The sequence below is a fragment of the Mobula hypostoma genome, chromosome 1 (assembly GCF_963921235.1).
Source record: "Mobula hypostoma chromosome 1, sMobHyp1.1, whole genome shotgun sequence".
Classification (NCBI taxonomy): Eukaryota; Metazoa; Chordata; class Chondrichthyes; order Myliobatiformes; family Myliobatidae; genus Mobula; species Mobula hypostoma.
In genome coordinates, this window is record NC_086097.1 from 138,795 (window position 1) to 166,384 (window position 27,590).

At 43.8% G+C, this 27,590-nt stretch overlaps 1 protein-coding gene across 1 annotated transcript in view; it reads right to left on the reverse strand.

Annotated features, from left to right (window-relative positions):
• The window catches only part of syne3 (spectrin repeat containing, nuclear envelope family member 3), a 165,487-nt gene that overhangs the window by 86,301 nt on the left and 51,596 nt on the right, over positions 1-27,590 (reverse strand). The window contains exons 5-7 of the mRNA XM_063042679.1: positions 20,575-20,739; positions 8,626-8,952; positions 629-762 (exon numbers count right to left, since the gene is read on the reverse strand). Of these exons, the coding sequence (XP_062898749.1) occupies positions 629-762; positions 8,626-8,952; positions 20,575-20,739 (626 nt within the window). The remainder of the gene's footprint in view (positions 1-628; positions 763-8,625; positions 8,953-20,574; positions 20,740-27,590) is intronic.

A 27,590-nucleotide genomic window follows, 5' to 3' on the forward strand; every position in this document is an offset into this window, starting at 1 on the left:
TCTCTGTCATTCCTTTGAGTTCATCAGATGCATGGAGAGGGAGAGCTTGCTACATGGGCAACAGCTTGCTCTCCATATCGTACTGCCCAGGCTTGCGTATCTAGACAGCTGGGACGCAATATCCATGGTCAACTCTGACCAACGGAGGCCCTTGACTTTCACTACTTGACTAGCTCCATTTCCATAAGATGAAGTTCTGTAATTCTCCTTCCATTGTTGGTTACTCTATCAAAAGGCTCTCCTGGAAACATTTCAAAAATTCCACTCCCTGAACCTTTAAGGCCAAGGCACTTCCAGTTAATATTCAGTGAACTGAAAACTGCAGTACTACAACCCTAATGTTACTGCATCTCTTTGTTATTTGCACATCTTCGCCTCTGTCACCTATTGACTAAGAAATTTGTAATACACCCATGACAGTCCTTTTTTCAGGGTTTTGCTGGCTTTCTTTGTTTTGTGACTTTTTGTAAGGTGAGAAAACTCAAAGTTGTATAAAATATACATACTTTGATAAGAAATGTACTTTGATGTCTGAACATCCCTCAATCCTCTGAGCCACACAGGTGCAAAGAAAATTCATAACACAAGAGTTTTAGCACATCTAGCTTTTCTAAGCCTGCAACATTACCTGTTAAATTCCTGAATGACATTCAGGACCTGAGCAGAGAGAGTGTCGTTCTGTGAGGACATGCCAAGATTTTTCAGTTTCATCTGAAGTTCTTCCACTCGCGATTCCACTGCTAAAATTGAAGACCTGGTGATCTAAATCAGGAAGGAAAGACGGTGAGATAAAAATGTCTTAATAAGAACAGAGACAGTTTGGAGTGGTGCAACCTCAAAAAAAGACCTCATTGGACTTGATTTCCTGCTTAGTCATTAATTTGGACAAGGTCTGTCAATGCGACTGGAACAGAAGTGGGAGGTTTAGCAAGAATTAGAGTTCAAGAAGATGGTCTGGAATTTATTCCCACACCCATTACCTTGCTAATTATTTAATTTTCTTCCAATAATTTGAGGACTTACAAAACTTGCAAATAAGTGGAGCATTCCTGCACAGTGTAGGGCCAGGTATGGGCAGACATGTGCCTAGAATATTTGTACCAATTAAGTGCTAGGTAATGGCCATTTTCATCAGTCTGACACCCTCACGTTTAATCTCTATCATCGACAATGGCCATTTCCATCAGTCTGACACCTACCCTCACGTTCAATCTCTCTCTATCATCCATGATGGCCATTTCCATCAGTCTGACACCTACCCTCACGTTCAATCTCTCTATCATCCACAAGGCATGGTGGCACAACAGGCCCAAATCATTGCCTGCTTCTCTTTCCATACACATTATCTGACCTGTGAAGCATTACCAGCAACTTCTGCTGTTATTTCACACCATCTCCACATCCACTCTATCCAACTCAGAAATGATCTTCCAGAAAGATGATGGTGCACTTGAACTCAGCAGCTACTCCAGGTCTAATCAAAGGTGTCTTTGTCTTGTAAGTCACTGATGGACATTAAGAACATCAAGTACAGCAGGACTATCTCATCAGCAAGGTGCCCAATAGTGATGGATCTGAACTTATTGTGTACCATTCTTGTGTTGTCACCTTGACATGTTGTGCACCGTTGGATGGTGCATGGTGCAAGTGATTGTCTTGGACGTTTTCTTTATGATCGCAAGACCCTGTTGGATATTGGTAGCGTAGAATACTTCAGAGGACTGGAAAGTTGCAAATGTCACTCCACTGTTTAAGGAGGAAGGCAGCAGAAAAGAAATTACAGACCAGTTAGCCTGACCTCAGTGGCTGGGAAGATGTTGGGAGACAATTGTTAAGGGTAAGGTGATGGACTACTTGGTACACAGGACAAGATAGCACAAAGTCAGCATGGTTTCCTTCAGGGAAAATCCTGCCTAACGAACCTGTTGAAATTCTATGAACATACAAGATAGAATAGTACAGCACAGTACAGGCCCGTTGGCCCACAATGTTGTGCCGACCCTCAAACCCTGCCTCCCATATAAGCCCCCACCTTAAATTCCTCCATATACCTGTCTGGTAGTCTCTTAAACTTCACTAGTGTATCTGCCTCCACCACTGACTCAGGCAGTGCATTCAACGCAACAACCACTCTCTGAGTAAAAATCCTTCCTCTAATATCCCCCTTGAACTTCCCACCCCTTACCTTAAAGCCATGTCCCCTTCTATTGAGCAGAGGTGCCCTGGGGAAGAGGCGCTGGCTATCCACTCTATCTATTCCTCTTATTACCTTGTACACCTCTATCATGTCTCCTCTCATCCTCCTTCTCTCCAAAGAGTAAAGCCCCAGCTCCCTTAATCTCCGATCATAATGCATACTCTCTAAACCAGGCAGTATCCTGGTAAATCTCCTCTATACCCTTTCCAATGCTTCAACATCCTTCCTATAGTGAGGCGACGAGAAATGGACATAGTACTCCAAGTGTGGCCTAACCAGAGTTTCATAGAGCTGCACCATTATATCGCGACTCTTAAACTCTATCCCTTGACTTATGAAAGCTAACACCCTATAAGCTTTCTTAACTACCCTATCCACCTGTGAGGCAACTTTCAGGGATCTGTGGACATGTACCCCCAGATCCCTCTGCTCCTCCACACTACCAAGTATCCTGCCATTTACTTTGTACTCTGCCTTGGAGTTTGTCCTACCAAAGTGCACCACCTCACACTTCTCCAGGTTGAGCTCCATCTGCCACTTCTCAGCCCACTTCTGCATCCTATCAATGGCTTTCTGCAATCTTTGACAATCCTCTACACTATCTACAACACCACCCACCTTTGTGTCGTCTGCAAACTTGCCAACCCACCCTTCTACCCCCACATCCAGGTCGTTAATAAAAATCACGAAAAGTAGAGGTCCCAGAACAGACCCTTGTGCGACTCCACTAGTCACAATCCTCCAATCTGAATGTACTCCCTCCACCACGACCCTCTGCCTTCTGCAGGCAAGCCAATTCTGAATCCACCTGGCCAAACATCCCTGGATCCCATGCCTTCTGACTTTCTGAATAAGCCTACTGTGTGGAACCTTGTCAAATGCTTTACTAAAATCCATATAGATCACATCCACTGCACTACCCTCATCTATATGCCTGGTCACCTCCTCAAAGAACTCTATCAGGCTTGTTAGACACGATCTGCCTTTCACAAAGCCATGCTGACTGTCCCTGATCAGACCATGATTCTCTAAATGCCCATAGATCCTATCTCTAAGAATCTTTTCCAACAGCTTTCCCACCACAGACGTAAGGCTCACTGGTCTATAATTACCCGGACTATCCCTACTACCTTTTTTGAACAAGGGGACAACATTCGCCTCCCTCCAATCCTCCGGTACCATTCCCATGGACAACAAGGACATAAAGATCCTAGCCAGAGGCTCAGCAATCTCTTCCCTTGCCTCGTGGAGCAGCCTGGGGAATATTCCATCAGGCCCAGGGGACTTAACCGTCCTAATGTATTTTAACAACTCCAACACCTCCTCTCCCTTAATATCAACATGCTCCAGAACATCAACCTGACTCATATTATCCTCACCATCATCAAGTTCCCTCTCATTGGTGAATACTGAAGAGAAGTATTCATTGAGGACCTCGCTCACTTCCACAGCCTCCAGGCACATCTTCCCATCTTTACCTCTAATCGGTCCTACCTTCACTCCTGTCATCCTTTTGTTCTTCCCATAATTGAAGAATGCCTTGGGGTTTTCCTTTACCCTACTTGCCAAGGTCTTCTCATGCCCCCTTCTTGCTCTTCTCAGCCCCTTCTTAAGCTCCTTTCTTGCTTCCCTATATTCCTCAATAGACCCATCTGATCCCTGCTTCCTAAACCTCATGTATGCTGCCTTCTTCCACCTGACTAGATTTTCCACCTCACTTGTCACCCATGGTTCCTTCACCCTACCATTCTTTATCTTCCTCACCGGGACAAATTTATCCCTATCATCCTGCAAGAGATCTCTAAACATCGACCACATGTCCATAGTACATTTCGCTGCAAAAACATCATCCCAATTCATACCCGCAAGTTCTAGCCTTATAGCGTCATCATTTGCCCTTCCCCAATTAAAAATTTTCCTGTCCTCTCTGATTCTATCCTTTTCCATGATAATGCCAAAGGCCAGGGAGCAGTGGTCACTGTCCCCCAGATGCTTACCCACTGAGAGATCTGTGACCTGACCCGGTTCATTACCTAGTACTAGATCTAGTATAGCATTCCCTCTAGCCGGCCTGTCCACATACTGTGACAGGAATCCGTCCTGGACACACTGAACAAATTCTGCCCAATCTAAACCCTTGGAACTAATCAGGTGCCAATCAATATTAGGGAACTTAAAGTCACCCATGATAACAACCCTGTTATTTTTGCACCTTTCCAAAATCTGCCTCCAAATCTGCTCCTCTGTATCTCTGCTGCTACCAGGGGGCCTATAGAATACCCCCAATAGAGTAACTGCTCCCTTCCTGTTCCTGACTTCCACCCATACTGACTCAAAAGAGGATCCTGCTACATTATCCACCCTTTCTGTAGCTGTAATAGTATCCCTGACCAGTAATGCCACCCCTTCCCCCCTTTTTCCGCCCTCCCTATCCCTTTTAAAACACTGAAATCCAGGAATATTGAGAATCCATTCCTGCCCTGGTGCCAGCCAAGTCTCTGTAATGGTCACTACATCATAATTCCATGTATGTATCCAAGCTCTCAGTTCATCACCTTTGTTCCTGATGCTTCTTGCATTGAGGTACACATATTTCAGCCCTTCTACCTTACTGTCTTTACACCGTTTATTCTGCTTCTCTTTCCTCAAAGTCTCTCTATATGTTAGATCTGGCTTTATTCCATGCACTTCTTTCACTGCTCTATCGCTCTGGGTCCCATCCCCTTTGCAAATTAGTTTAAACCCTCCCGAACCATGCCAGCGAACCTACCTGCAAGGATATTGTTCCCCCTTGAGTTCAGGTGCAATCCATCCAATCTGTACAGGTCCCACCTTCCCCAGAAGAGATCCCAATGATCCAAAAATCTAAAACCCTGCTCCCTGCACCAACTCCTCAGCCACGTATTCAACTGCCATCTCCTCTAATTCTTACCATCACTGTCACGCAGCACTTGCAGCAATCCTGAGAACGCCACCCTTGAGGTCCTGTTCTTCAGCCTTCTGCCTAGTTCCCGAAACTCACACTTCAGGACCTCATCCCTAGTATTCCCTGCTCCTAGCAAAACAATAAATCCACAATATTCCCTGTTCCTGGTAGAATAATAATTACAGTCTTCCCTGTTCCCAGCAGAACAATATATCCACAGTATTCCCTGTTCCTATGAGATCAATAGATCCACAGACTTCCCTGATCCTGTTAGAACAATAAATCCACATTCTTCCCCGATCCTGAGAGAACAATAAATCCACAGCCTTCCCTTTTCCTGTTAGAACAATAAAACCACAGTCTTCCCTGTTCCTGTTAGAACAATAAATCCACAGTCTTCTCTGTTCCTGTTAGAACAATAAATCCACAGTCTTCCCTGTTCCTGTTAGAACAATAAATCCACAGTCTTCCCTGTTCCTGTTAGAACAATAAATCCACAGTCTTCCCTTTTCCTGGGAGAACAATAAACACTATTTATTTATTTATTAATTAAATGGAAGTTCACGCAAATGATTCCAGGATTGAATGGCTTGCAATATTAAGAGTATTTGATGCCTCTGGACTGTATTCACTGGAAGTCAGAAGAATGAGGAGTGATCTAATTGGAACCTAATGGATGGTAAAACGCCTTGATAGAGTGGATGTGGCAAAGTTGTTTCCCATGATGGGGGAGTCTAGTACGGGAGGGCATGACTTAAGGATTGAAGGGCGCCCATTCAGAACAGAAATGCGAAGAAATTTTTTTAGCCAGAGGGTGGTGAATCTATGGAATTTGTTGCATGGGCAGCAGTGGAGGTCGAGTCATTCGGTGTATTTAAGGGAGAGATTGATAGGTATCTGAGTAGCCAAGGCATCAAAGGTTATGGTGAGAAGGTGGGGGAGTGGGACTAATTGGGAGAATGGATCAGCTCATGATAAAATGGTGGAGCAGACTCAATGGGCCGAATGGCCAACTTCTGCTCCTTTGTCTTATGGTCTTACGGATGTTTCCTATGATGAGAAAGTCTAAGACTGGAGGTCACATCTACAGAACAGAGGGGTGTGCTTTTAGAATGGAGATGAGGAGGAATTCCTTTAGCCAAAGAGTGGTGAATCTGTGGAATTCTTTGCCACAAGCAGCTGTGGAGACCAAACCTTTATGGAGTACTTGGTGTTACAAGGCAAGATAGGACCAAGTCAACATGGTTTCCTTAAAGGAAAGCCTTGCCTGACAAACCTGTTGGAATTCTTCAAGGAGATTATATGTAGGATAGATAAAAGGGATGCAGTGGATGTTGTATACTTGGACTTTCAGAAAGCCTTCGACAAGATGCCACACATGAGGCTGCTTACCAAGTATTACAGGAAAGTTACTGGCACGGTTAGAGCATTGGCTGATTGGTAGGAGGCAGCGAGGGGGAATAAAAGGGATCGTTTTCTGGTTGGCTGCCAGTGACTAGTTGTGTTCTGCAGAGGTCGGTGTTGGGACTGCTTCGTTTTTGCTATATATAAATGATTTAGATGATGGAATAGATGGCTTTGTTGCCAAGTTTGTAGATGATACGAAGATTGGTGGAGGGGGAGGTAGTGTTGAGGAACAGGTAGGCTGCAGAAGGACTTAGGAGAATGGGAAAGAAAGTGGCAATTGAAATTTATGTTGGAAAATGCATGATCATGCATTTTGGTAGTAGAACTAAATGTGCAAACTACTTTCTAAATGGGGAGAAAATCCAAAAATCTGAGACACAAAGGTACTTGGGAGTCCTCGTGCAGAACACCCCAAAAGTTAACTTGCAGGTTGAGTCGGTGGTGAGGAAGGCAAATGCACTGTTAGCATTCATTTCAAGAAGTCTGGAATACAAGAGCAGGGATGTGATGCTGAGGCTTTACAAGCTACTACCTAGGCCTCATTTTGAGTATTGTGAACAGTTTTGGGCTCCTCATCTAAGAAGGGATTGGCTGCTATTGAAGAGAGTTCAGAGGAGGTTCACAAGGATGATTCCAGGAATGAAAGGGTTATCATACGAGGAACGTTTGATAGCTCTGGGTCTGTATTCGTGGGAATTCAGAAGGATAAGTGGGGATCTCATTGAAACCTTTTGAATGCTGAAAGGCCTAGACAGAGTAGATGTGGAAAGGATGCTTCCTATGGTGGGGGAGTCTAGGACAAGAAGACACATCCTCAGGATAGAGGGGCATCAGATTAAAACCAATGCAGAGCATTTTTTTTTAGCCAAAGGGTGGTGAATTTGTGAAAGTTGTTGCTGCAGGCAGCTGTGGAGGCCAGATCATTGGGTGTATTTAAGGCAGATTCATGGGCCAAATGGCCTAATTCTGCTCCTATGTCTTATGGTCTTTAAGTAAATCAATGACAGAGGTTGGTAGATTCTTGATTGTTCAGATCATGAAGGGATACGGGGAGAAGAAACAAGATTGGGGCTGAGAGGAAAAATAGTTCAGCCATGATGAAATGGTGCTCCTATCTTATGGTCTACTATTCCCTTTTCCTGGCAGAACAATAAATAAATAGTATTCCCTGTTCCTAGAAGAACAATAAATAAAGTCTTCCCTGTTCCTGGCAGAACAATAAATCCACAAATTTCCCTGTTCCTGACAAAACAGTAAATAAACAGTATTTCCTGCTGATGGAAGAAGAATAAATTCACATTTTTTCCTGTTCCTGATGAACAATCTCAGATCTTCACATCCCTGGTACCCAAATACTCTGAACCCTGCCTGACATGAGTTGTGTATGACAGATCTACCCCCACTGTCTGTGATTTCTGCTGCTCTCCTACCCTTTGATAACACTCTCACTCAGACCTGCTACTACAGCCGTAAGTCCTCATGGACCCTGCAATCTCTCATCCTTAACACCCTCTTCAAGGTCTTGAAATACCTTTCTAAAACTAAGTGCCTAAAATGGATTGTATTACTTATTTCTAAATTCAGCAATTGTTCTGTAAAATCTTAGCATGCGTTGCCTTGTTTTGGATGTCATTGGCCCAGTTAGACAACTCAAGTGCCAATATTCTTAAAAACACCCTACAGCCATTTAGGATTTATTTTGTATCCACACACTCAACCCCCTCAAAAAGTAAAGCCATTTCCCCCAAGTACACAACAATGAAAGCAAGAACCAGCCAACATTTAGAAGCAGTACAGGTACACAGAAGTAAGACAGCAGGTGTAAGGATGATCAATATTATGCAACAGTTTAAAGTGGTGAGAGTGGAGAGAGCTGGCCAAGTGTTTGGTGTTGATTGGGAGGCAAACACGAGAGACTAGCCAGGAACATTAAAAGTGTTAAACATCAGAGTGCAAAATGATGGTAAACTTCAGAAACGTAGCTCCAAGGTGAAGTAAAATATCGTGGTCCAGCACAAATCATCAACCAGGAAGGGGCACAACTGGGAAAAAGACCAAAAGCGCCCTGACCCACTCCCCCTAGGGTACAACTTACCAGACAGTTACGCCACACAATTTCAGGTTCATTCTCATCTGGAGGCTCGAGTTCCAGAGTCTGTAATTGGTCCAATATCTCAGCCAGCTCTCTCTCCAGCAGCTGAGTCCTGGTTTGATGTTCTAGCACATTCTGCAGTGCTCGTTGTAGGGGGGCCTGATGCCGTTCACACTTCCGTTGCAGGTCCTCCCAGTCTGTCCTCAGTTGCTCCAAGTCTCTGTTGATATCCTCAGCACCCTTGGGAGATGTGTTCTTTATTACAGCTTCAGCCTGGCTCTTCAGATTCTCTAGCTCCCCTTCCTTACTACTGATGCTATCACTCAGCTCCTGCAAGTGTTTAAGGTGAAGTTTACGTGAATAAGGTAACTGAAGAACTCAGACTGTGAAAGTAGAAGCTGCAGTTCATTATGCCCATTCACAATATTTCCACTGATACCATGGCTCTATAAGCATAGCCACAAATGCACTACTCCCTCTCCCCACCCGTCCCTTCCTCAATCCTCTCCCGCCTCACCACCCCTCCCTCCAGCCAGGGTAAAAAGACAACTGGTGCTTGTCTGGGTAAGCCAGGACACGCTCCTCTACCCATGGACAATTCACATCCTGCATGGAGAAAGCAAAGAGAAAGGGAATAGGGCAAGAAATGAATATTTTTGGGATACATAAAAAGAAAATGAGTATAGCAGTGAGGTCACAAAGGTGAACACAAAATAATCTGCAGATGCTGGGATCAAAGCAACACTCACAACACGCTGGAGGAACTCAACAGGGGGGGCAGCATCCGTGGAAATGATGAGTCGACGTTTCGGGCCGGAACCCTTCGTCCGGACTGAACAGGGAAGGGGCAGAGGCCCTATAAAGAAGGTGGGGGGAGGGTGAGAAGGAAAAAGGCTGGTAGGTTCAGTTGAAAAACCAGTAATGTGAAAGACAAAGGGGTGGGGGAGGGGAAGCAGGGAGGTGATAGGCAGGAAAACAATGGGTAGTAGAAGGAGGCGGAACCATGAGGGAGGTGATAGGCAGCTGGGGGAGGGGGCAGAGTGAAATAGGGATAGAGGAAGGGAAGGGGAGGGAATTACCGGAAGTTGGAGAATTCTACGATAGGTGCATGATTGGCAGGGGGTGGGGGGGGGGCAACGGTCCAGGTGCAGGTTAGAGTTTAGGCAGTTTAAATGGTTTGTCACAGCCGAAGAGCCTGTTTCTATGCTGTACTTTTATATGATTCTATCAGACGTACAGCAAGGAACAGGGACATCGAGGAGCAGACAGGAAGACAGATTCTGCAAAGGTATAATAATAACAGGGCTGTTGTGGTGGGAGATTTTAATTTCCCAAATATTGATTGGCATCTACCTGGAGCGAGGGGTTTAGATGGGGTGGAGTTTGTCGGGTGTGATCAGGAAGGTTTCCTGACACAATATTCAGATAAGCCTACAAGAGGAGAGGCTGTACTTGATCTGGTGTTGGGAAATGAATCTGGTCAGGTGTAAGATCTCTCTCAGTGGGAGAGCATTTTGGAGATAGTGATCACAATTCTATCTCCTCTTACAATGGAGAGGGATAGGAACAGACAAGGTAGGAAAACGTTTAATTGGAGTAAGGGGAATTATGAAGCTATTAGGCAGGAACTTGGAAGCATAAATTGGGAGCAAATGTTCTCAGGGAAATGTCCAGCAGAAATTTGACAAATGTTCAAGGGACCCATGGTACCCTGATAATAAGGTATCCCATGCAAAGCTAATTGAGAAAGTAAGGAGGTATGGGATCCAACGGGACATTGCTTTATGGATTCAGAATTGGCTTGCCCACAGAAGGGAAAGAGTGGTTGTGGACGGGTCATATTCTGCATGGAGGTCGGTGACCAGTGGTGTGCCTCAGGGATCTGTTCTGGGACCCTTACTCTTTGTGAATTTATAAATGACCTGGATGAGGAAGTGGAGGGATGAGTTAGCAAATTTGCTGATGACACAAAGGTTGGAGGTGTTGTGGATAGTGTGGAGGGCTGTCAGAAGTTACAACGGGACATTGATAGGATGCAAAACTGGGCTGAGATGTGGCAGATGGAGTTCAAACCAGGTAAGTGTGAAGTGGTTCATTTTAGTAGGTCAAATATGATGGAAGAATATAGTATTAATGGTAAGACTCCTGGCAGTGTGAAGGATCAGAGGGATCTTGGGGTCCGAGACCATAGGACGCTCAAAGCAGCTGCACAGGTTGACTCTGTGGTTAAGGCGGCACACAGTGTATTGGCCTTCATCAATTGTGGAACTGAATTGAGGAGCCGAGAGGTAATGTTGCAGCTATATAGGACCCTGATCAGACCCCACTTGGAGTACGGTGCTCAATTCTGGTTGCCTCACTACAGGAAGGATGTGGAAGCCATAGAAAGGGTGCAGAGGAGATTTACAAGGATGCTGTCTGGATTGGGGAGCATGCCTTATGAAAACAGGTTGAGTGAACTCGGCCTTTTCTCCTTGGAGGGACAGAGGATGGGAGGTGACCTGATAGAGGTGTATAAGATGATGAGAGGCATTGATCGTGTGGATGGTCAGAGGCTTTTTCCCAGGACTGAAATGGCTACCACAAGAGGGCACAGGTTTAAGCTGCTTGGGAGTAGGTACAGAGGAGATGTCAGGGGTAAGTTTTTTTAAGCAAAGTGGTGAGTGTGTGGAATGTGCTGCCAGCAATAGGTACATATAGGTACCAATGACATTGGTAGGAAAAGGGAAGAGGTCCTGAAAAGAGACTATAGGGAGTTAGGAAGGGAGTTGAGTAGAAGGACTGCAAAGGTAGTAATCTCGGGATACTGCCTCTGCCACGTGACAGTGAGAGTAGGAATGGAATGAGGTGGAGAATAAATACATGGCTGAGGGATTTGAGCAGGGAGCAGGGATTCAAGTTTTTGGATCATTGGGACCTCTTTTGGGACAGGTGTGACCTGTACAAAAAGGACAGGTTGCACTTGAATCCTAGGGGGACCAATATCCTGGCGGGGAGATTTGCGAAGGCTACTGAGAAGACTTTAAACTAGAATGGTTGGGGTGTGGGAATCAAATTGAAGAGACGAGGAGAGAGGAGGTTAGTTCACAAATAGAGAAAGCTAGTAGACAGTCTGTCAGGGAGGATAGGCAGGGGACAGAAAACGGGAGCACTCAGACCGACGATGTAGGGGAGAAGGAAGAAAAAGATAACAAAGTTGTTTGTTCCATTAGGAATAAACAAAGAGTAAGAGGTGGAGAGTTTCTGAAATGCATCTATTTTAATGCGAAGAGCATTGTAAGAAAGGTGGATGAGCTTAGAGCATGGATTGATACCTGGAAATATGATGTTGCAGCTATTAGTGAAACATGGTTGCAGAAGGGGTGTGATTGGCAACTAAATATTCCTGGATTTCGTTGCTTCAGGTGTGATAGAATCGGAGGGGCAAGAAGGGGAGGTGTTGCATTGCTTGTCAGAGAAAATATAACAGCTGTACTTTGGCAGGATAGATTAGAGGACTCATCTAGGGAGGCTATATAGATGGAATTGAGGAATGGGAAAGGTGTAGTGATGCTTATAGGGGTGTATTATAGACCACCTAATGGGGAGCGAGAATTGGAGGAGCAAATTTGTAAAGAGATAGCAGATATTTGTAGTAAGCACAAGGTTGTGATTGTGGGAGATTTTAATTTTCCACACATTGACTGGGAAGCCCATTCTGTAAAAAGGGCTGGATGGTTTGGAGTTTGTAAAATGTGTGCAAGATAGTTTTTTGCAGCAATACATAGAGGTACCAACTAGAGAAGGGGCAGTGTTGGATCTCCGGTTAGGGAATAAGATAGGGCAGGTAACGGAGGTATGTATTGGGGAGCACTTCGGGTCCAGTGATCACAATGCCATTAGTGTCAATATAATCATGGAGAAGGATAGGTCTGGACCCAGGGTTGAGATTTTTGATTGGAGAATGGCTAACTTTGAGGACATGCAAAAGGATTTAGAAGGAGTGGATTGGGGTAATTTGTTTAATGGGAAGGATGTAATAAAGAAATGGAGGTCATTTAAAGGTGAAATTTTGAGGGTAAAGGATCTTTATGTTCTGGTTAGGTTGAAAGGAAAGGTTAAAAGTTTGAGAGAGCCATGGTTTTCAAGGGATATTGGAAAATTGGTTCAGAAAAAGAGACAGATCTACAATAAATACAGGCAGCTTGGAGTAAATGAGGTGCTTGAGGAATATAAAGAATGTAAAAAGAATCTTAAGAAAGAAATTAGAAAAGCTAAAAGAAGATATGAGGTTGCTTTGGCAAGTGAGGTGTAAATAAATCCAAAGGGTTTCTACAGTTATATTAATAGCAAAAGGATAGAGAGGGATAAAATTGGTCCCTTAGAGAATCAGAGTGGACGGCTATGTGCGGAGCCAAAAGAGATGGGGGAGATTTTGAACAATTTATTTTCTTTGGTATTCACTAAAGAGAAGGATATTGAATTGAGTAAGATAAGGGAAACAAGTAGGGTAGTTATGGAAACTATGATGATTAAAGAAGAGGAAGTACTGGCACTTTTAAGGAATAAAAAAGTGGATAAGTCTCCAGGTCCAAACAGGATATTCCCGAGATCTTGAGGGGAGTTAGTGTGGAAATAGCAGGGACTCTGACAGAAATATTTATATTTAGACTTTATACTTTATTATCGCCAAACAATTGATACTAGAACGTACAATCATCACAGCGATATTTGATTCTGCGCTTCCTGCTCCCTGGATTACAAATTGATAGTAAATATTAAAAAATTTAAATTATAAATCATAAATAGAAAATAGAAAAATGGAAAGTAAGGTAGTGCAAAAAAACTGAGAGGCAGGTCCGGATAATTGGAGGGTACGGCACAGATCCAGGTCAGGATCCGTTCAGCAGTCTTATCACAGTTGGAGAGAAGCTGTTCCCAAATCTGGCCGTACGAGTCTTCAAGCTCCTGAGCCTTCTCCCAGAGGGCAGAGGGACGAAAAGTGTATTGGCTGGGTGGGTTGTGTCTTTGATTATCTTGGCAGCACTGTTCCGACAGCATGCGGTGTAAAGTGAGTCCAAGGACAGAAGATTGGTTTATGTGATGTGCTGCACCGTGTTCACGATCTTCTGCAGCTTCTTCCGGTCTTGGACAGGACAACTTCCATACCAGGTTGTGATGCACCCTAGAAGAATGCTTTCTACGGTGCATCTATCAAAATTGGTGAGGGTTTTAGGGGACAGGCCAAATTTCTTTAGTTTTCTCAGGAAGTAAAGGCGCTGGTGGGCCTTCTTGGCAGTGGACTCTGCTTGGTTGGACCAAGTCAGGTCATTTGTGATATTGACCCTGAGGAACTTAAAGCTTTTGACCTGTTCCACTTGCGCACCACCGATGTAAATTGGGTCGTGCGGTCCACTACTTCTTCTGAAGTCAACAACCAATTCCTTCGTTTTGCTGACGTTGAGGGATAGGTTATTGTCTTCACATCATGCCACCAGGTTCTTAATTTCCTCTCTGTACTCAAACTCATCATTACCCGAGATATGTCCTACAATTGTTGTGTCATCAGCAAACTCATATATTGAGTTCGATGGAAACTTGGCTTCACAACCATGGGTGTACAGTGAGTACAGCAGAGGGCTGAGTACACAGCCTTGTGGGGCACCGGTGCTCAGAGTGATTGTAGAGGAGAGCTTGTCCCCTATTTTTACAGCCTGGGTCCTGTCTGTGTAATTTCAAATGTCATTAGAAACAAGGGATGGTGCCGGAAGATTGGCGTATTGCTCATGTTGTTTTATTGTTTAAAAAGGGATCTAAGAGTAAATTTAGCAATTATCGGCCTGTGAGTTTGACGTCAGTGGTGGGTAAATTGATGGAAAGTATTCTTAGAGGTGGCATATATAATTATCTGGATAGACAGGGTCTGATTAGGAACAGTCAACATGGATTTGTGCGTGGAAGGTCATGTTTGACAAATCTTATTGAATTTTTTGATGAGGTTACTAGGAAGGTTGAGGAGGGTAAAGTGGTGAATGTTGTCTGTATGGACTTCAGTAAGGCCTTTGACAAGGTTCCACACGGAAAGTTAGTTAGGAAGGTTCAATCGTTAGGTATTAATATCGAAGTAGTGAAATAGATTCAGCCGTGGCTGGATGGGAGATGCCAGAGAGTAGTGGTGGATAACTGTGTGTCAGGTTGGAGGACGGTGTCTAGTGGTGTGCCTCAGGGATCTGTACTGGGTCCAATGTTGTTTGTCATATATATTAATGATCTGGATGATGGGGTGGTAAATTGGATTAGTAAGTATGCAGATGATACTAAGATAGGTGGAGTTGTGGATAATGAAGTAGGTTGTCAAAGCTTGCAGAGAGATTTAGACCACTTAGAAGAGTGGGCTGAAAGATGGCAGATGGAGTTTAATGCTGATAAATGTGAGGTGATACATTTTGGTAGGACTAATCAAAATAGGACATACATGGTAAATGGTAGGGCACTGAAGAATGCAGTGGAACAGGGGGACCTAGGAATAATGGTGCATAGTTCCCTGAAGGTGGAATCTCATGTGGATAGGGTGGTGAAGAAAGCTTTTGGTATACTGGCCTTTATTAATCAGAGCATTGAGTATAGGAGTTGGGATGTAATGTTGAAATTGTATAAGGTATTGGTAAGGTCAAATTTAGAGTCTTGTGTACAGTTCTGGTCACCAAATTATAGGAAAAATGTCAATAAAATTGAGAGAGTACAGAGGAGATTTACTAGAATGTTGCTTGGGTTTCATCTCCTAAATTACATAGAAAAGTTGAATAAGTTGGGTCTTCATTCTTTGGAGTGTATAGGGTTGAGGGGGGGATTTGATAGAGGTATCTAAAATTATGAGGGGGATAGATAGAGTTGATGTGGATCGGCTTTTTCCATTGAGAGTGGGGGAGCTTCAAACAAGAGGACATGAGTTGAGAGTTAAAGGGCAAAAGTTTAGGGGTAATATGAGGGGAAACTTCTTTACTCAGAGAGTAGTAGCTGTGTGGAACGAGCTTCCAGCAGAAATGGTTGAGGCAGGTTCGATGTTGTCATTTAAGGTTAAATTGACAATAGACAATAGACAGTAGGTGCAGGAGTAGGCCATTTGGCCCTTTGAGCCAGCACAGCCATTCACTGTGATCATGGCTGATCATCCACAATCAGTATCCAGTTCCTGCCTTATCCCCATAACCTCTGATTCCGCTATCTTTAAGAGCTCTATTCATCTCTTTTTTGAAAGCATCCAGAGACTTGGCCTCCACAGCCTTCTGGGGCAGAGCATTCCAGATATCCACCACTCTCTGGGTGAAAAAGTTTTTCCTCAACTCCATTCTAAATGGCCTACCCCTAATTCTTAAACTGTGGCCTCTGGTTCTGGACTCACCCATCAGCGGGAACATGCTTCCTGCCTCCAGTGTGTCCAATCCCTTAAAAATCTTATATGTTTCAATAAGATCCCCTCTCAGCCTTCTAAATTCCAGAGTATACAAGCCCAGTCACTCCAATCTTTCGATATATGACAGTCCCGCCATCCTGGGAATTAACCTTGTGAACCTACGCTGCACTCCCTCAATAGCAAGAATGCCCTTCCTCAAATTTGGAGACCAAAACTGCGCACAGTACTCCAGGTGTGGTCCCACCAGGGCCCTGTACAGCTGCAGAAGGACCTCTTTGCTCTTATTCTCAATTCCCCTTGTTATGAAGGGTAGATATATGGACAGGAAAGGAATGGAGGGTTATGGGCTGAGTGCAGATAGGTGGGACTAGGTGAGACTAAGAGTTCGGCACGGACTAGAAGGGCCGAGATGGCCTATTTCCGTGCTGTAATTGTTATATGGTTATATGGCAATGGTGGTGGAGGCGGATACGATAGGGTCTTTTAAGACTCTTTTGGATAGGTACATGGAGCTTAGAAAAATAGAGAGCTATGGGTAAGCCTAGTAATTTCTATGGTAAGGACATGTTCGGCACAACTTTTTGGGCCAAAGGGCCTGTATTGTGCTGTAAGTTTTCAACGTTTCTATGGATATTTGCGTGGTGTTCTGCACAGGTACGTTCCAATGAAATAGGGAAAGGATGGTAAGATACAGGAACCGTGGTGTACAAAGGCTATTGAAAATCTAGTCAAGAAGAAAATATTACGAAAGGTTAAAAAAAAGCTAGGTAATGACAGAGATCTAGAAAATTATAAGGCTAGCAAGAAGGAGCTTAAGAATGAAATTAGCAGAGCCAGAAGGGGCCTTGAGAAGGCCTTGGCAGACAGGATTAAGGAAAACCCCTAGTCATTCTGCAAGTATGTGAAGAGTAAGAGGATAAGGTGTGGAGAGAATAGAACCAATCAAGTGTGACAGTGGAAAAGTGTATATGGAACCGGAAGAGATAGCGTTGGTACTTAATGAATACTCTGCTTCAGTATTCACTACGGAAAAGGAGCCTGGCAATTGTAGGGATGACACAGCGGACTGAAAAGTTTGATCATAAAGACATTAAGAAAGAGGATGTGCTAGAGCTTTTGGAAAGCATCAAGTTGGATAACTCACCGGGACTGGACAAGATATAGGCTATTGTGGGAGGCGAGGGAGGAGTTTGCTGAGCCTCTGGCAATGATCTTTGCATCATCAGTGGGAACGGGAGAGGGTCCAGAGGATTGGAGGGTTGCAGATGTTTTTCCCTTATTCAAGAAAGGGTGTAGATATAGCCCAGGAAATTATAGACCACTGAGTTTTGCTTCAGTGGTTGGTAAGCTGATGGAAAAGATCCTGAGAGGCAGGATTTATGAACATTTGGAGAGGCATAATATGATTAGGAATAGTCAGCATGGCTTTGTCAAAGGCAGGTCATGCCTTACAAACCAAGGTTGAATATTTTGAGGATGTGACTAAACAGATTGATGGAGGTAGTGCAGTTGATGTAGTTTATATGGATTTCAGCAAGGCATTTGACAAGGTATCCCATGCAAAGCTTATTGAGAAAGTAAGGAGGCATGGGATCCAAGGGGACATTGCTTTGTGGATCCAGAATTGGCTTGCCCACAGAAAGCAGTGTGGTTGTAGACGGGTCATATTCTACATGGAGGTTGGTGACCAGTGGTGTGCCTTGAGGATCTGTTCTGGGACCCCAACTCTTTGTGATTTTTATAAATGACCTGGATAAGGAACTGGAGGGATAGGTTAGTAAATTTGGTGATGACACAAAGGTTGGGGTGTTGTGGATAGTGTGAAGGGCTGTTAGAGGTTACAGCAGGACATTGATAGGATATAAAACTGGGCTGAGAAGTGGCAGATGGAGTTCAACCCAGATGAATGTTAGTTGGTTCATTTTGGTAGATCAAATATGATGGCAGAATGTAGTAGTAATGGTAAGACTCCTGGCAGTGTGGAGGATCAGTGGGATCTTGGGATCGAAGTCCATAAGACACTCAAAGCTGCTGCGCAGGTTGACTCTGTGGTTAAGAAGGCATATGGTCTACTGGCCTTCATCAACTGTGGGATTGAGTTTAAGAGCTGAGAGGTAATGTTACAGCTATATCGGACCCTGGTCAGACCCCACTTGGAGTACCATGCTTAGTTCTGGCCACCTCACTACAGGAAGGATGTGGAAACTATAGAAAGGGTGCAAAGGAGATTTACAAGGATGTTGCCTGGATTGGGGAACATGCCTTATGAGAACAGGCTGAGTGAACTCGGCCTTTTCTTCTTGGAGCAACGGAGGATGATGGGTGACCTGATAGGGGTGTATAAGATGATGAGAGGCATTGATCGTGTGGATAGTCAGAGGCTTTTTCCCAGGGCTGAAATGGATAACATTTTAAGGTGCTTAGAAGTACGTACAGAGGTGATGTCAGGGGTAAGTTTCTTTTTACTCAGAGGGTGCTGAGTGCGTGGAATGGGCTGCCAGCGATGGCGGTGGAGGCGGATATGATGAGACTCTTGGATAGGTACATGGAGTTTAGAAAAATAGAGGGCAATGGGTAACTCTAGATAATTTCTAAAGTAAGGACATGTTCAGCACAGCATTATTGGCCGAAGAGCACGTATTGTGCTGTAGGTTTTCATTGTTTCTATGTCCCTACTGCTAGTCATTTACATTAATGAATATCGATGGCATATTAAGTTTGCAGATTGGTGGTGTGGTTGACAGTGAACAAGGTTGTCTAAAATTACAAGTAGACCTCAATCAGCTGGGAAATTCAGGACAGCAATGGCAAAAGGAACCTGATGTTTGATGCTTTCTTTGAATGGGTTCCAATGTGTTTCTTTGCTTCGTGGCTGTCAGCTGGAAGACAGATCTCAGGGTTGTATACTGCACATATCATCATCATGTGCTGTGTTGTATGACATAGGCAATCACAACCCCATGACCATGAATGTTCTTGGCAAAATCTTCTACAGAAGTGGTTTGTCATTGCCTTCTTCTGGGCAATGTCTTTAAAAGGCAGGTGACCCCAGCCATTATCACTACACTTCAGAAATTGTCAGCCTGATGTCAGTGGTCACATAACTAGGACTTGTGATATGCATCAGCTACTCATATGACCATCCACCATGGATTCACATGACCCTGAATGGTGGGGTGGGGGGGGGGGAAGAAGGGGTTGCTACAAAGATGCTCCACCTTGACCAAGGGTGACCTGCAGGCTGGCAGAGGGAAGGAGCACCTTACACGTCCTTTGGCAGCGATGCATCTCCATCCCATCACCCTACACCGCATACATATTTTGACAATAAATATATTTGAATCTCTTTGAATTTAACTCAGACAAGTAGAGGGGATGCATTTTGGGAAGTTAAACCAGGGCAGGATTTGCACACTGAATGGCAGGGCTCTGGGAAGTGTTGTAGAACAGAGAGACTGAGGGGTACAGAAACATATTTCCCTGAAAGCATTAGAAAGCTGATAAAGAAGGCATATGACACGTTGGTATTCAATTGATTGGCACTAAGTACAAGAGTTAGGAAGTCAGGTTACTGCTGTACAACATGTAGGTGAGACCACACTTGGCATATTGTGTATTCTGGTTGCCATTCTATAGAATGGATATGATTAATCTGGAGATGGTGCAGAAAAGTTTCACAGGACCGGAGGGCTTGAGTTTTAAGGACTGGATGGTCTGGGACTGTTTATCCCTGGAGTGAAAGAGGCTGAGTGGTGACATATGGAGGTTTATAAAATCCTCAGGGGCAGGAAAAAGGTGGATGGTCACAGTCTTCTTCCCAAGGTAGGGGAGTCTCAAACTAGAGGTAAAAGAGGAAAGATTTAAAAGGGTACTAAGCAGCAAGATTTTCCACACACAGTGGAGAGTATATAGAAAAAGATGCCGCAGGAAGATGTGGAGGCAGATACAATGACAGCATTTTTTTAAAAAAACACACTTGCAGATACATGGATATTAAAAGGGTTAGGGGGTTATGGGCCAAATGCAGGCAAATAGGACAAACTCAGGAAGATATTTGATCAGGATGGATGAGTTGGGCTGAAGGGCCTGATTCTATACAATACTGCCTCACCTCTGAAGGGAGAAAAAGCAAAGAATTATGGACTCAGAAGCCAAAAAATCAGTGGTAGGGAACTGCTCTAATCTATTGTGAAAGATGGAATAAAAGAAGGCTAAAACAGCAGGACAAGTTTCCCCAGCAGAGACCAGTAACAAAAGTATAAATTTAAATCAGTGGGTGGAAAGATTAAGGAGGGTTGAGGAACATTTCTACTATCCAAAGAGAAGCATGGCTTCAGAACATATACCGGAGATCAGAAATTCCTGCCCACTTGGCAGGTCCAACTGAGAAGCTGCCTAAAGTCACTGTCCTGCTTGACTCTCAGACAGGCATTATTGGACATCTTCATCAATCCCAGGAACAAGGTCAAAAACTGAAGCACCCTTACACAATCTCTCCTGATCTTTACTCTTCATCTAGTTTACAGATAGAAATGATTATTAACTGTTGCATCATTTACCATCAGTTCCTGAAGTGATCCATCCACGTGATCCTTGCAGTTCTTGTGTGAGATGCAACTGCTATATTTTTCTGTCATTAACTGCAACCAGTTTTGGAACTTCTCCAGACTGTCCAGGTAAAGCTGGTGATCTTGCACTATTTCTTCCAAAACAGTCACCTTTTGCTAAGATATGAAAAATTGTTGTGAAATCTCACAGAATTAATTACTGTCAACATCAACCTGATTATTTTCATGAGAAGTCTCCCAACTTTGAGTCATGTGGATCACTCCCTATCATTCCTCACACAGTGTTGCAGCTCTCTCTCAAACACATTGTTGCTTTGAAACACACAGGCTAGATCCTTCTTCTTCACCTGTATTACTCACATCAAGTGTTCACTTGGAGTGCTTTCCAGTTTTAGACATTTTATTCTGCAAAATTAAACATGTTGTACATAGACCTGTCATTGTTCTGCATGATAATAATCAGCTTTTTTTAAATCATCCAATCATAGGGATTATAAATCTTTGAACAACATTTGTAGAATCTTCACTTTTTAGTTATCGAGCTTAGCACAGCCACAAAATACTTTGCACATATAGCTGTGTTACTGTTTCTGCTGCTACACCAGCCATTCTGTAAGTTTAAATGACAGCTAACTTATCTTGAAGTGTTAAGCATCACTCAGCCATAACCATTACATGAGATGACTCAATAAACTTATGACTGAATTACTATCAACATGACTGTTAAATCCTACACATTCTAAATTAACAAATTTCACGACACATGCCGGTGATAATAATCCTGATTCTGATTCCATGACAGGCATCGTAAGAATACTTTAGTCTGTATAGGACCATAAGACATAGCACCAGAATTAGGACATTTGGCCCATCGATCCTGATCCAGCATTCCTGGCTGATTTGCTGTTTTTTTTATTCTCCCCTTTACAAATCAAGAACCTTCAATCACTGTTGTGAATATACCCAATGGCTTGTCTTCAACAGCCCTTCATTGCAATGAGTTCCACAGATTCACCACTCTCTGGCTGAAGAAATTCTTCCTCATCTTGGTTTGAATTATCATGGAAAAGGATAGAATCAGAGAGGACAGGAAAATTTTTAATTGGGGAAGAACAAATTATGAGGCGATAAGGCTAGAACTTGCGGGTGTGAATTGCAATGATGTTTTTGCAGGGAAATGTACTATGGACATGTGGTCGATGTTTAGGGATCTCTTGCAGGATGTTAGGGTAAGTTTGTCCCGGTGAGGGAGATAAAGAATGGTAGGGTGAAGGAACCATGGGTGACAAGTGAGGTGGAAAATCTAGTCAGGTGGAAGAAGGCAGCATACATGAGGTTTAGGAAGCAAGGATCAGATGGGTCTATTGAGGAATATAGGGCAGCAAGAAAGGAGCTTAAGAAGGGGGCATGAGAAGGCCCTGGCGAGTAGGGTAAAGGAAAACACCAAGGCATTCTTCAATTATGTGAAGAACAAAAGGATGACAGGAGCGAAGGTAGGACCCAGAGATAGGAAGATGTGCCTGGAGGCTGTGGAAGTGAGTGAGGTCCTCAATGAATACTTCTCTTCAGTATTCATCAATGAGAGGGACCTTAATGACGTTCAGGACAATATGTGTGAGGCTGATGTTCTGGAGCATGCTGATATCAAGGGAGAGGAGGTGTTGGAGTTGTTAAAATACATTAGGACGGATAAGTCCCCGGGGCCTGAAGGAATATTCCCTAGGTGGCTCCACGAGGCGAGGGAAGAGATTGCTGAGCCTCTGGCTAGGATCTTTATGTCCTCGTTGTCCACGGGAATAGTACCGGAAGATTGCAGGGAGGCGAATGTTGTCCCCTTGTTCAAAAAAGGTAGTAGGGATAGTCCAGGTAATTATAGACCAGTGAGCCTTACGTTTGTGGTGGGAAAGCTGTTGGAAAAGATTCTTAGAGATTGGATCAATGGGCATTTAAAGAATCATGGTCTGATCAGGGACAGTCAGCATGGCTTTGTGAAGGGCAAATCGTGTCTAACAAGCCTGATAGAGTTCTTTGAGGAGGTGACCAGGCATATAGATGAGGGTAGTGCAGTGGATATGATCTACATGGATTTTAGTAAGGCATTTGACAAGGTTCTACACGGTAGGCTTATTCAGAAAGTCAAAAGGCATGGGATCCAGGGAAGTTTGGCCAGGTGGATTCAGAATTGGCTTGCCTGCAGGAGGCAGAGGGTCGTGGTGGAGGGAGTACATTCAGATTGGAGGGTTGTGACTAATGGTGTCCCACAGGATCTGTTCTGGGACCTCCACTTTTCATGATTTTTATTAATGACCTGGATGTAGGGGTAGAAGGGTGGGTTGGCAAGTTTGCAGACAACACAAAGGTTGGTGGTGTTGTGGATGGTGTAGAGGATTGTCGAAGATTGCAGAGAGACATAGATAGGATGCAGAAGTGGGCTGAGAAGTGGCAGATGGAGTTCAACCCGGAGAAGTGTGAGGTGGTACACTTTGAAAGGACAAACTGTAAGGCAGAGTACAAAGTAAATGGCAGGACACTTGGTAGTGGAGGAGCAGCGGGATCTCGGGGTACATGTCCACAGATCCCTGAAAGTTGCCTCACAGGTAGATAGGGTAGTTAAGAAAGCTTTTTCTGGGGTGTTAGATTTTATAAGTCGAGGGATAGAGTTTAAGAGTCGTGAGGTAATGAAGCAGATCTATAAAACTTTGGTTAGGCCACACTCGGAGTACTGTGTCCAGTTCTGGTCGCCTCACTATAGGAAGGATGTGGAAGCATTGGAAAGGGTACAGAGGAGATTTACCAGGATGCTGCCTGGTTTAGAGAGTATGGATTATGATCAGAGATTAAGGAAGCTAGGGCTTTACTCTTTGGAGAGAAGGAGGATGAGAGGAGACATGATAGAGGTATTAATAGGAATAGATAGAGTGGATAGCCAGCACCTCTTCCCCAGGGCACCACTGCTCAGTACAAAAGGACATGCCTTTAAGGTAAGGGGTGGGAAGTTCAAGGGGGATATTAGAGGAAGGTTTTTTACTCAGAGAGTGGTTGGTGCCTGGAATGCACTGCCTGAGTCAGTGGTTGTGGCAAATACACCAGTGAAATTTAAGAGACTACTAGACATGAATATGGAGGAATTTAAGGTGGGAGGGTTATATGGGAGGGGGAGGCAGGGTTTAAGGGTCAGCACAACATTGTGGGTTGAAGGGCCTGTACTGTGCTGCACTATTCCATGTTCTATGAAAAGGTCATCCCTTTATTAAGAGGTCGTACCCTCAGATCCTCTCTTACAAAAGGAAATTTTCTTTCTACACCCACCTTGTTTCATAGTCTCGTGAACCAGACCGTGTCAAAAGCCTTCTGAAAACCCAATTAATTAACATCCATTGGCTTTAAGACAAGAAGAAGGAGTTTAAAGTGATGGATGTGGAATCAGATACAATCGTGCGAGGTGATGTTAGCATTCATTTTGACAGGACTAGAATATAAAAGCAAGAATGTAGTTTGAGGGTTTACAGTCACTGATGAGGCCTCGCTTGGACTATTGTAAGCAGTTTTGGGCCCCTTATCTAAGGAAGGATGTGCTGACATTGGAGAAAGTTCAAGGGAGGCGCACGAAAATGATTCTGGGATTGAAAGTCTTACCATATGAGGAGCATTTGATGGCTCTGGGCCTCTACCCACTGGAATTCAGAAGAATGAGTGGGGATCTCATTAAAACCTATTGAATGTTGAAAGGCACCAAAGGAGAGGGATAGGAACAGACAGGTTAGGAAAGCATTTAATTGGAGTAAGGGGAAATATGAGGCTATCAGGCAGAAACTTGGAAGCATAAACTGGGAACAGATGTTCTCAGGGAAATGTACGAAAAAAATGTGGCAAATACTCAGGGGATATTTGCGTGGATTTCTGCATAAGTACGTTCCATTTGGACAAGAAAAAGACGGTAGGATTTAGGAACCGTGGCGTACAAAGTCTGTTGTAAATCTAGTCAAGAAAAAAAGAAAAGCTTACGAAAGGTTAAAAAAAAACTAAGTAATGATAGCGATCCAGAAGATTATAAGACTAGCAGGAAGGAGCTTAAGAATAAAATTAGGAGAGCCAGAAGGGGCCATGAGAAGGACTTGGTTGTCAGGATTAAGGAAAACCCCAAAGCATTCTACAATTATGTGAAGAGCAAGAGGATAAGAGGTGAGAGAACAGGACCAATCAAGTGTGACAGTGCAAAAGTGTGCATGGAACCAAAGGAGATAGCAGAGGTACTTAATGAATACTTTACTTCAGTATTCACTACGGAAAAGGATCTTGGCAATTGTAGGGATGACTTATAATGGACTGAAAAGCTTGAGCATGTACATATTAAGAAAGAGGATGTGCTGGAGCTTTTGGAAAGCATCAAGTTGGATGAGTCACTAGAACCAGACGAGATGTACCCCTGGCTACTGTGGGAGGCGAGGGACGAGATTGCCAAGCCTCTGGCGATGATGTTTGCAACATCAATGGAACGGGAGAGGTTCCAGAGGATTGGGGGGTTGTGAATATTGTTCCCTTATTCAAGAAAGGGAGTAGAGATAGCTCAGGAAATTATAGACCAATGAGTCTTACTTCAGTGGTTGATAACTTGATGGAGAAGATCCGGAGAGGCAGGATTTATGAACATCTGGAGAGGCATAATATGATTAGGAATAGTCAGCATGACTTTGTCAAAGGCAGGTCGTGCCTTATGAGACTGATTCAATTTTTTGAGGATGTGACTAAACACATTGATGAAGGTACAGCAGTAGATGCAGTGTGTATGGATTTCAGCAAGGCATTTGACAAGGTACCCCATGCAAAGCTTATTGAGAAAGTAAGGAGGCATGGGATCCAAGGGGACATTCCTTTGTGGATGCAGAACTGGCTTGCCCACAGAAGGCAAATAGGTACAGAGGAGATGTAGATGGGTCTTATTCTGCATGGAGGTCGGTAACCAGTGGTGTGGCTCAGGGATCTGTTCTGGGACTCTTCCTCTTCGTGATTATTATAAATGACCTGGATGAGGAAGTGGAGGGATGGGTTAGTAAGTTTGCTGATGACACAAAGGTTGGGGGTGTTGTGGATAGTGTGGAGGGCTGTCAGAGGTTACAGCAGGACATTGATAGGATGCAAAACTGGGCTGAGAAGTGGCAGATGGAGTTCAACCCAGATAAGTGTGAGGTGATTCATTTTGGTAGGTCAAATATGATGGCAGAATATAGTATTAATGGTAAGACTCTTGGCAGTGTGGAGGATAAGAGGGATCTTGGGGTCCAAGTCCATAGGACACTCAACGCTGCTGCACAGGTTGACTCTGTGGTTAAGAAGGCAAACAGTGCATTGGCCTTCATCAATCGTGGGATTGAGTTTAGGAGCCGAGAGGTAATGTTGCAGCTATATAGGACCCTGGTCAGACCCCACTTGGAGTACTGTGCTCAGTTCTGGTCACCTCACTACAGAAGGATGTGGAAACCATAGAAAGGGTGCAGAGGAGATTTACAAGGATGTTGCCTGGATTGGGGAGCATGCCTTATGAGAATAGGTTGAGTGAACTCGCCCTTTTTTTCCTTGGAGAAACAAATGAGAGGTGACCTCATACAAGATGATGAGAAGCATTGATCGTGTGGATAGTCAGAGGCTTCTACCCAGGGCTGAAATGGCTAGCACAAGAGGGCATAGTTTTAAGGTGCTCGGAAATAGGTACAGAGGAGATGTCAGGCTAAGTTTTTTTTTTACGCAGAGAGTGGTGAGTGCATGGAATGGGCTGCCATGGTAGAAGCGGATACAATAGGGTCTTTTAAAAGACTCCTGGATAGGTACATAAAGCTTAGAAAAATAGAGGACTATGGGTAACCCTAGGTAATTTCTAAGGTAAGGACATGTTCGGTACAGCTTTGTGGGCCAAAGGGCCTGCATCGTGCTGTAGGTTTTCTATGTTTCTAATGGTGTGGATATGGAGAGATGATTCCTATGGTGGGGGAGTCCAAGACCAGAAGACAACTGCTCAGGATAGTAAAACACTCACTTAAAATGGAGACGAAGAAGAGGAATTTCTTTAACCAGGGAGAGGTGAATCTGTGGAATTTGATGCCACAGGCAGCTGAGGTAGCGAAGTCATTGGGTATATTTAAGGCAGAAGTTGAAAGGTTCTTAGTTAGTCTGAGCATGAAGGGTTACAGGGAGAAGGCAGGAGATTAGAACTGAGAGAGAAATGGATCAGTTACGATGAAATGGTGGAGAATACTCGATGAGCGAAATGGCCTAATTCTGCTCCTATACATCATAGACATAATATTTAATAATCATTATATAATAATTATATTCAATCTTTATATTAAAGAGGCATTTGGTCAGACACAAATAGGCAAAGGATAGAAGAAGCAAAAAAACAAACTTCTAGTGGAACATATGGTTCAGGCTCAGCTACAGAGGCACATCTACTGCTCTCACCTCATCATCCTTCTTAGTTACTTCTTCAAAAAACCCAATCAAATTCGTGAGACACAATCTCCCATGCACAAAGTTGTGCTGACTCTCCCTGGTCAACTTGGTTATGCATCTTATCCTTCATATCTCCTGAGGTAGGGATAACTAACACCTACCACAGATGTTAGATTTACTGTTCTATAGTTCCCAGGTTTTTCTGTGCAACCCTTCTTAAATAAGGCACAACATTAGCCACATTCACCACCCTCCAGTATTCCAACACTTCACCCATCTCTAATGATGATGCAAATATCTCAGCCAAGGCTCCTGAAATTTCTTAAATTCCTACCATGTACTTAGATATACAGTACTGTGCAAAAGTCTTGAGCACCCTGGATTATTTATATGGTTTCAGATGGTATAGCCTCCACGGAGCCCTAATCTCAACATATGTTTTCTGGGATTACCTGGAGAGACAAAAGCAAGTGAGACAGTCAAAGTCAGCAGAAAAACTGTGCAAGTTCTCCAAGTGTGCTTGGAACAATCTACCAGTTGATTCTCTTACAGTGATGTAT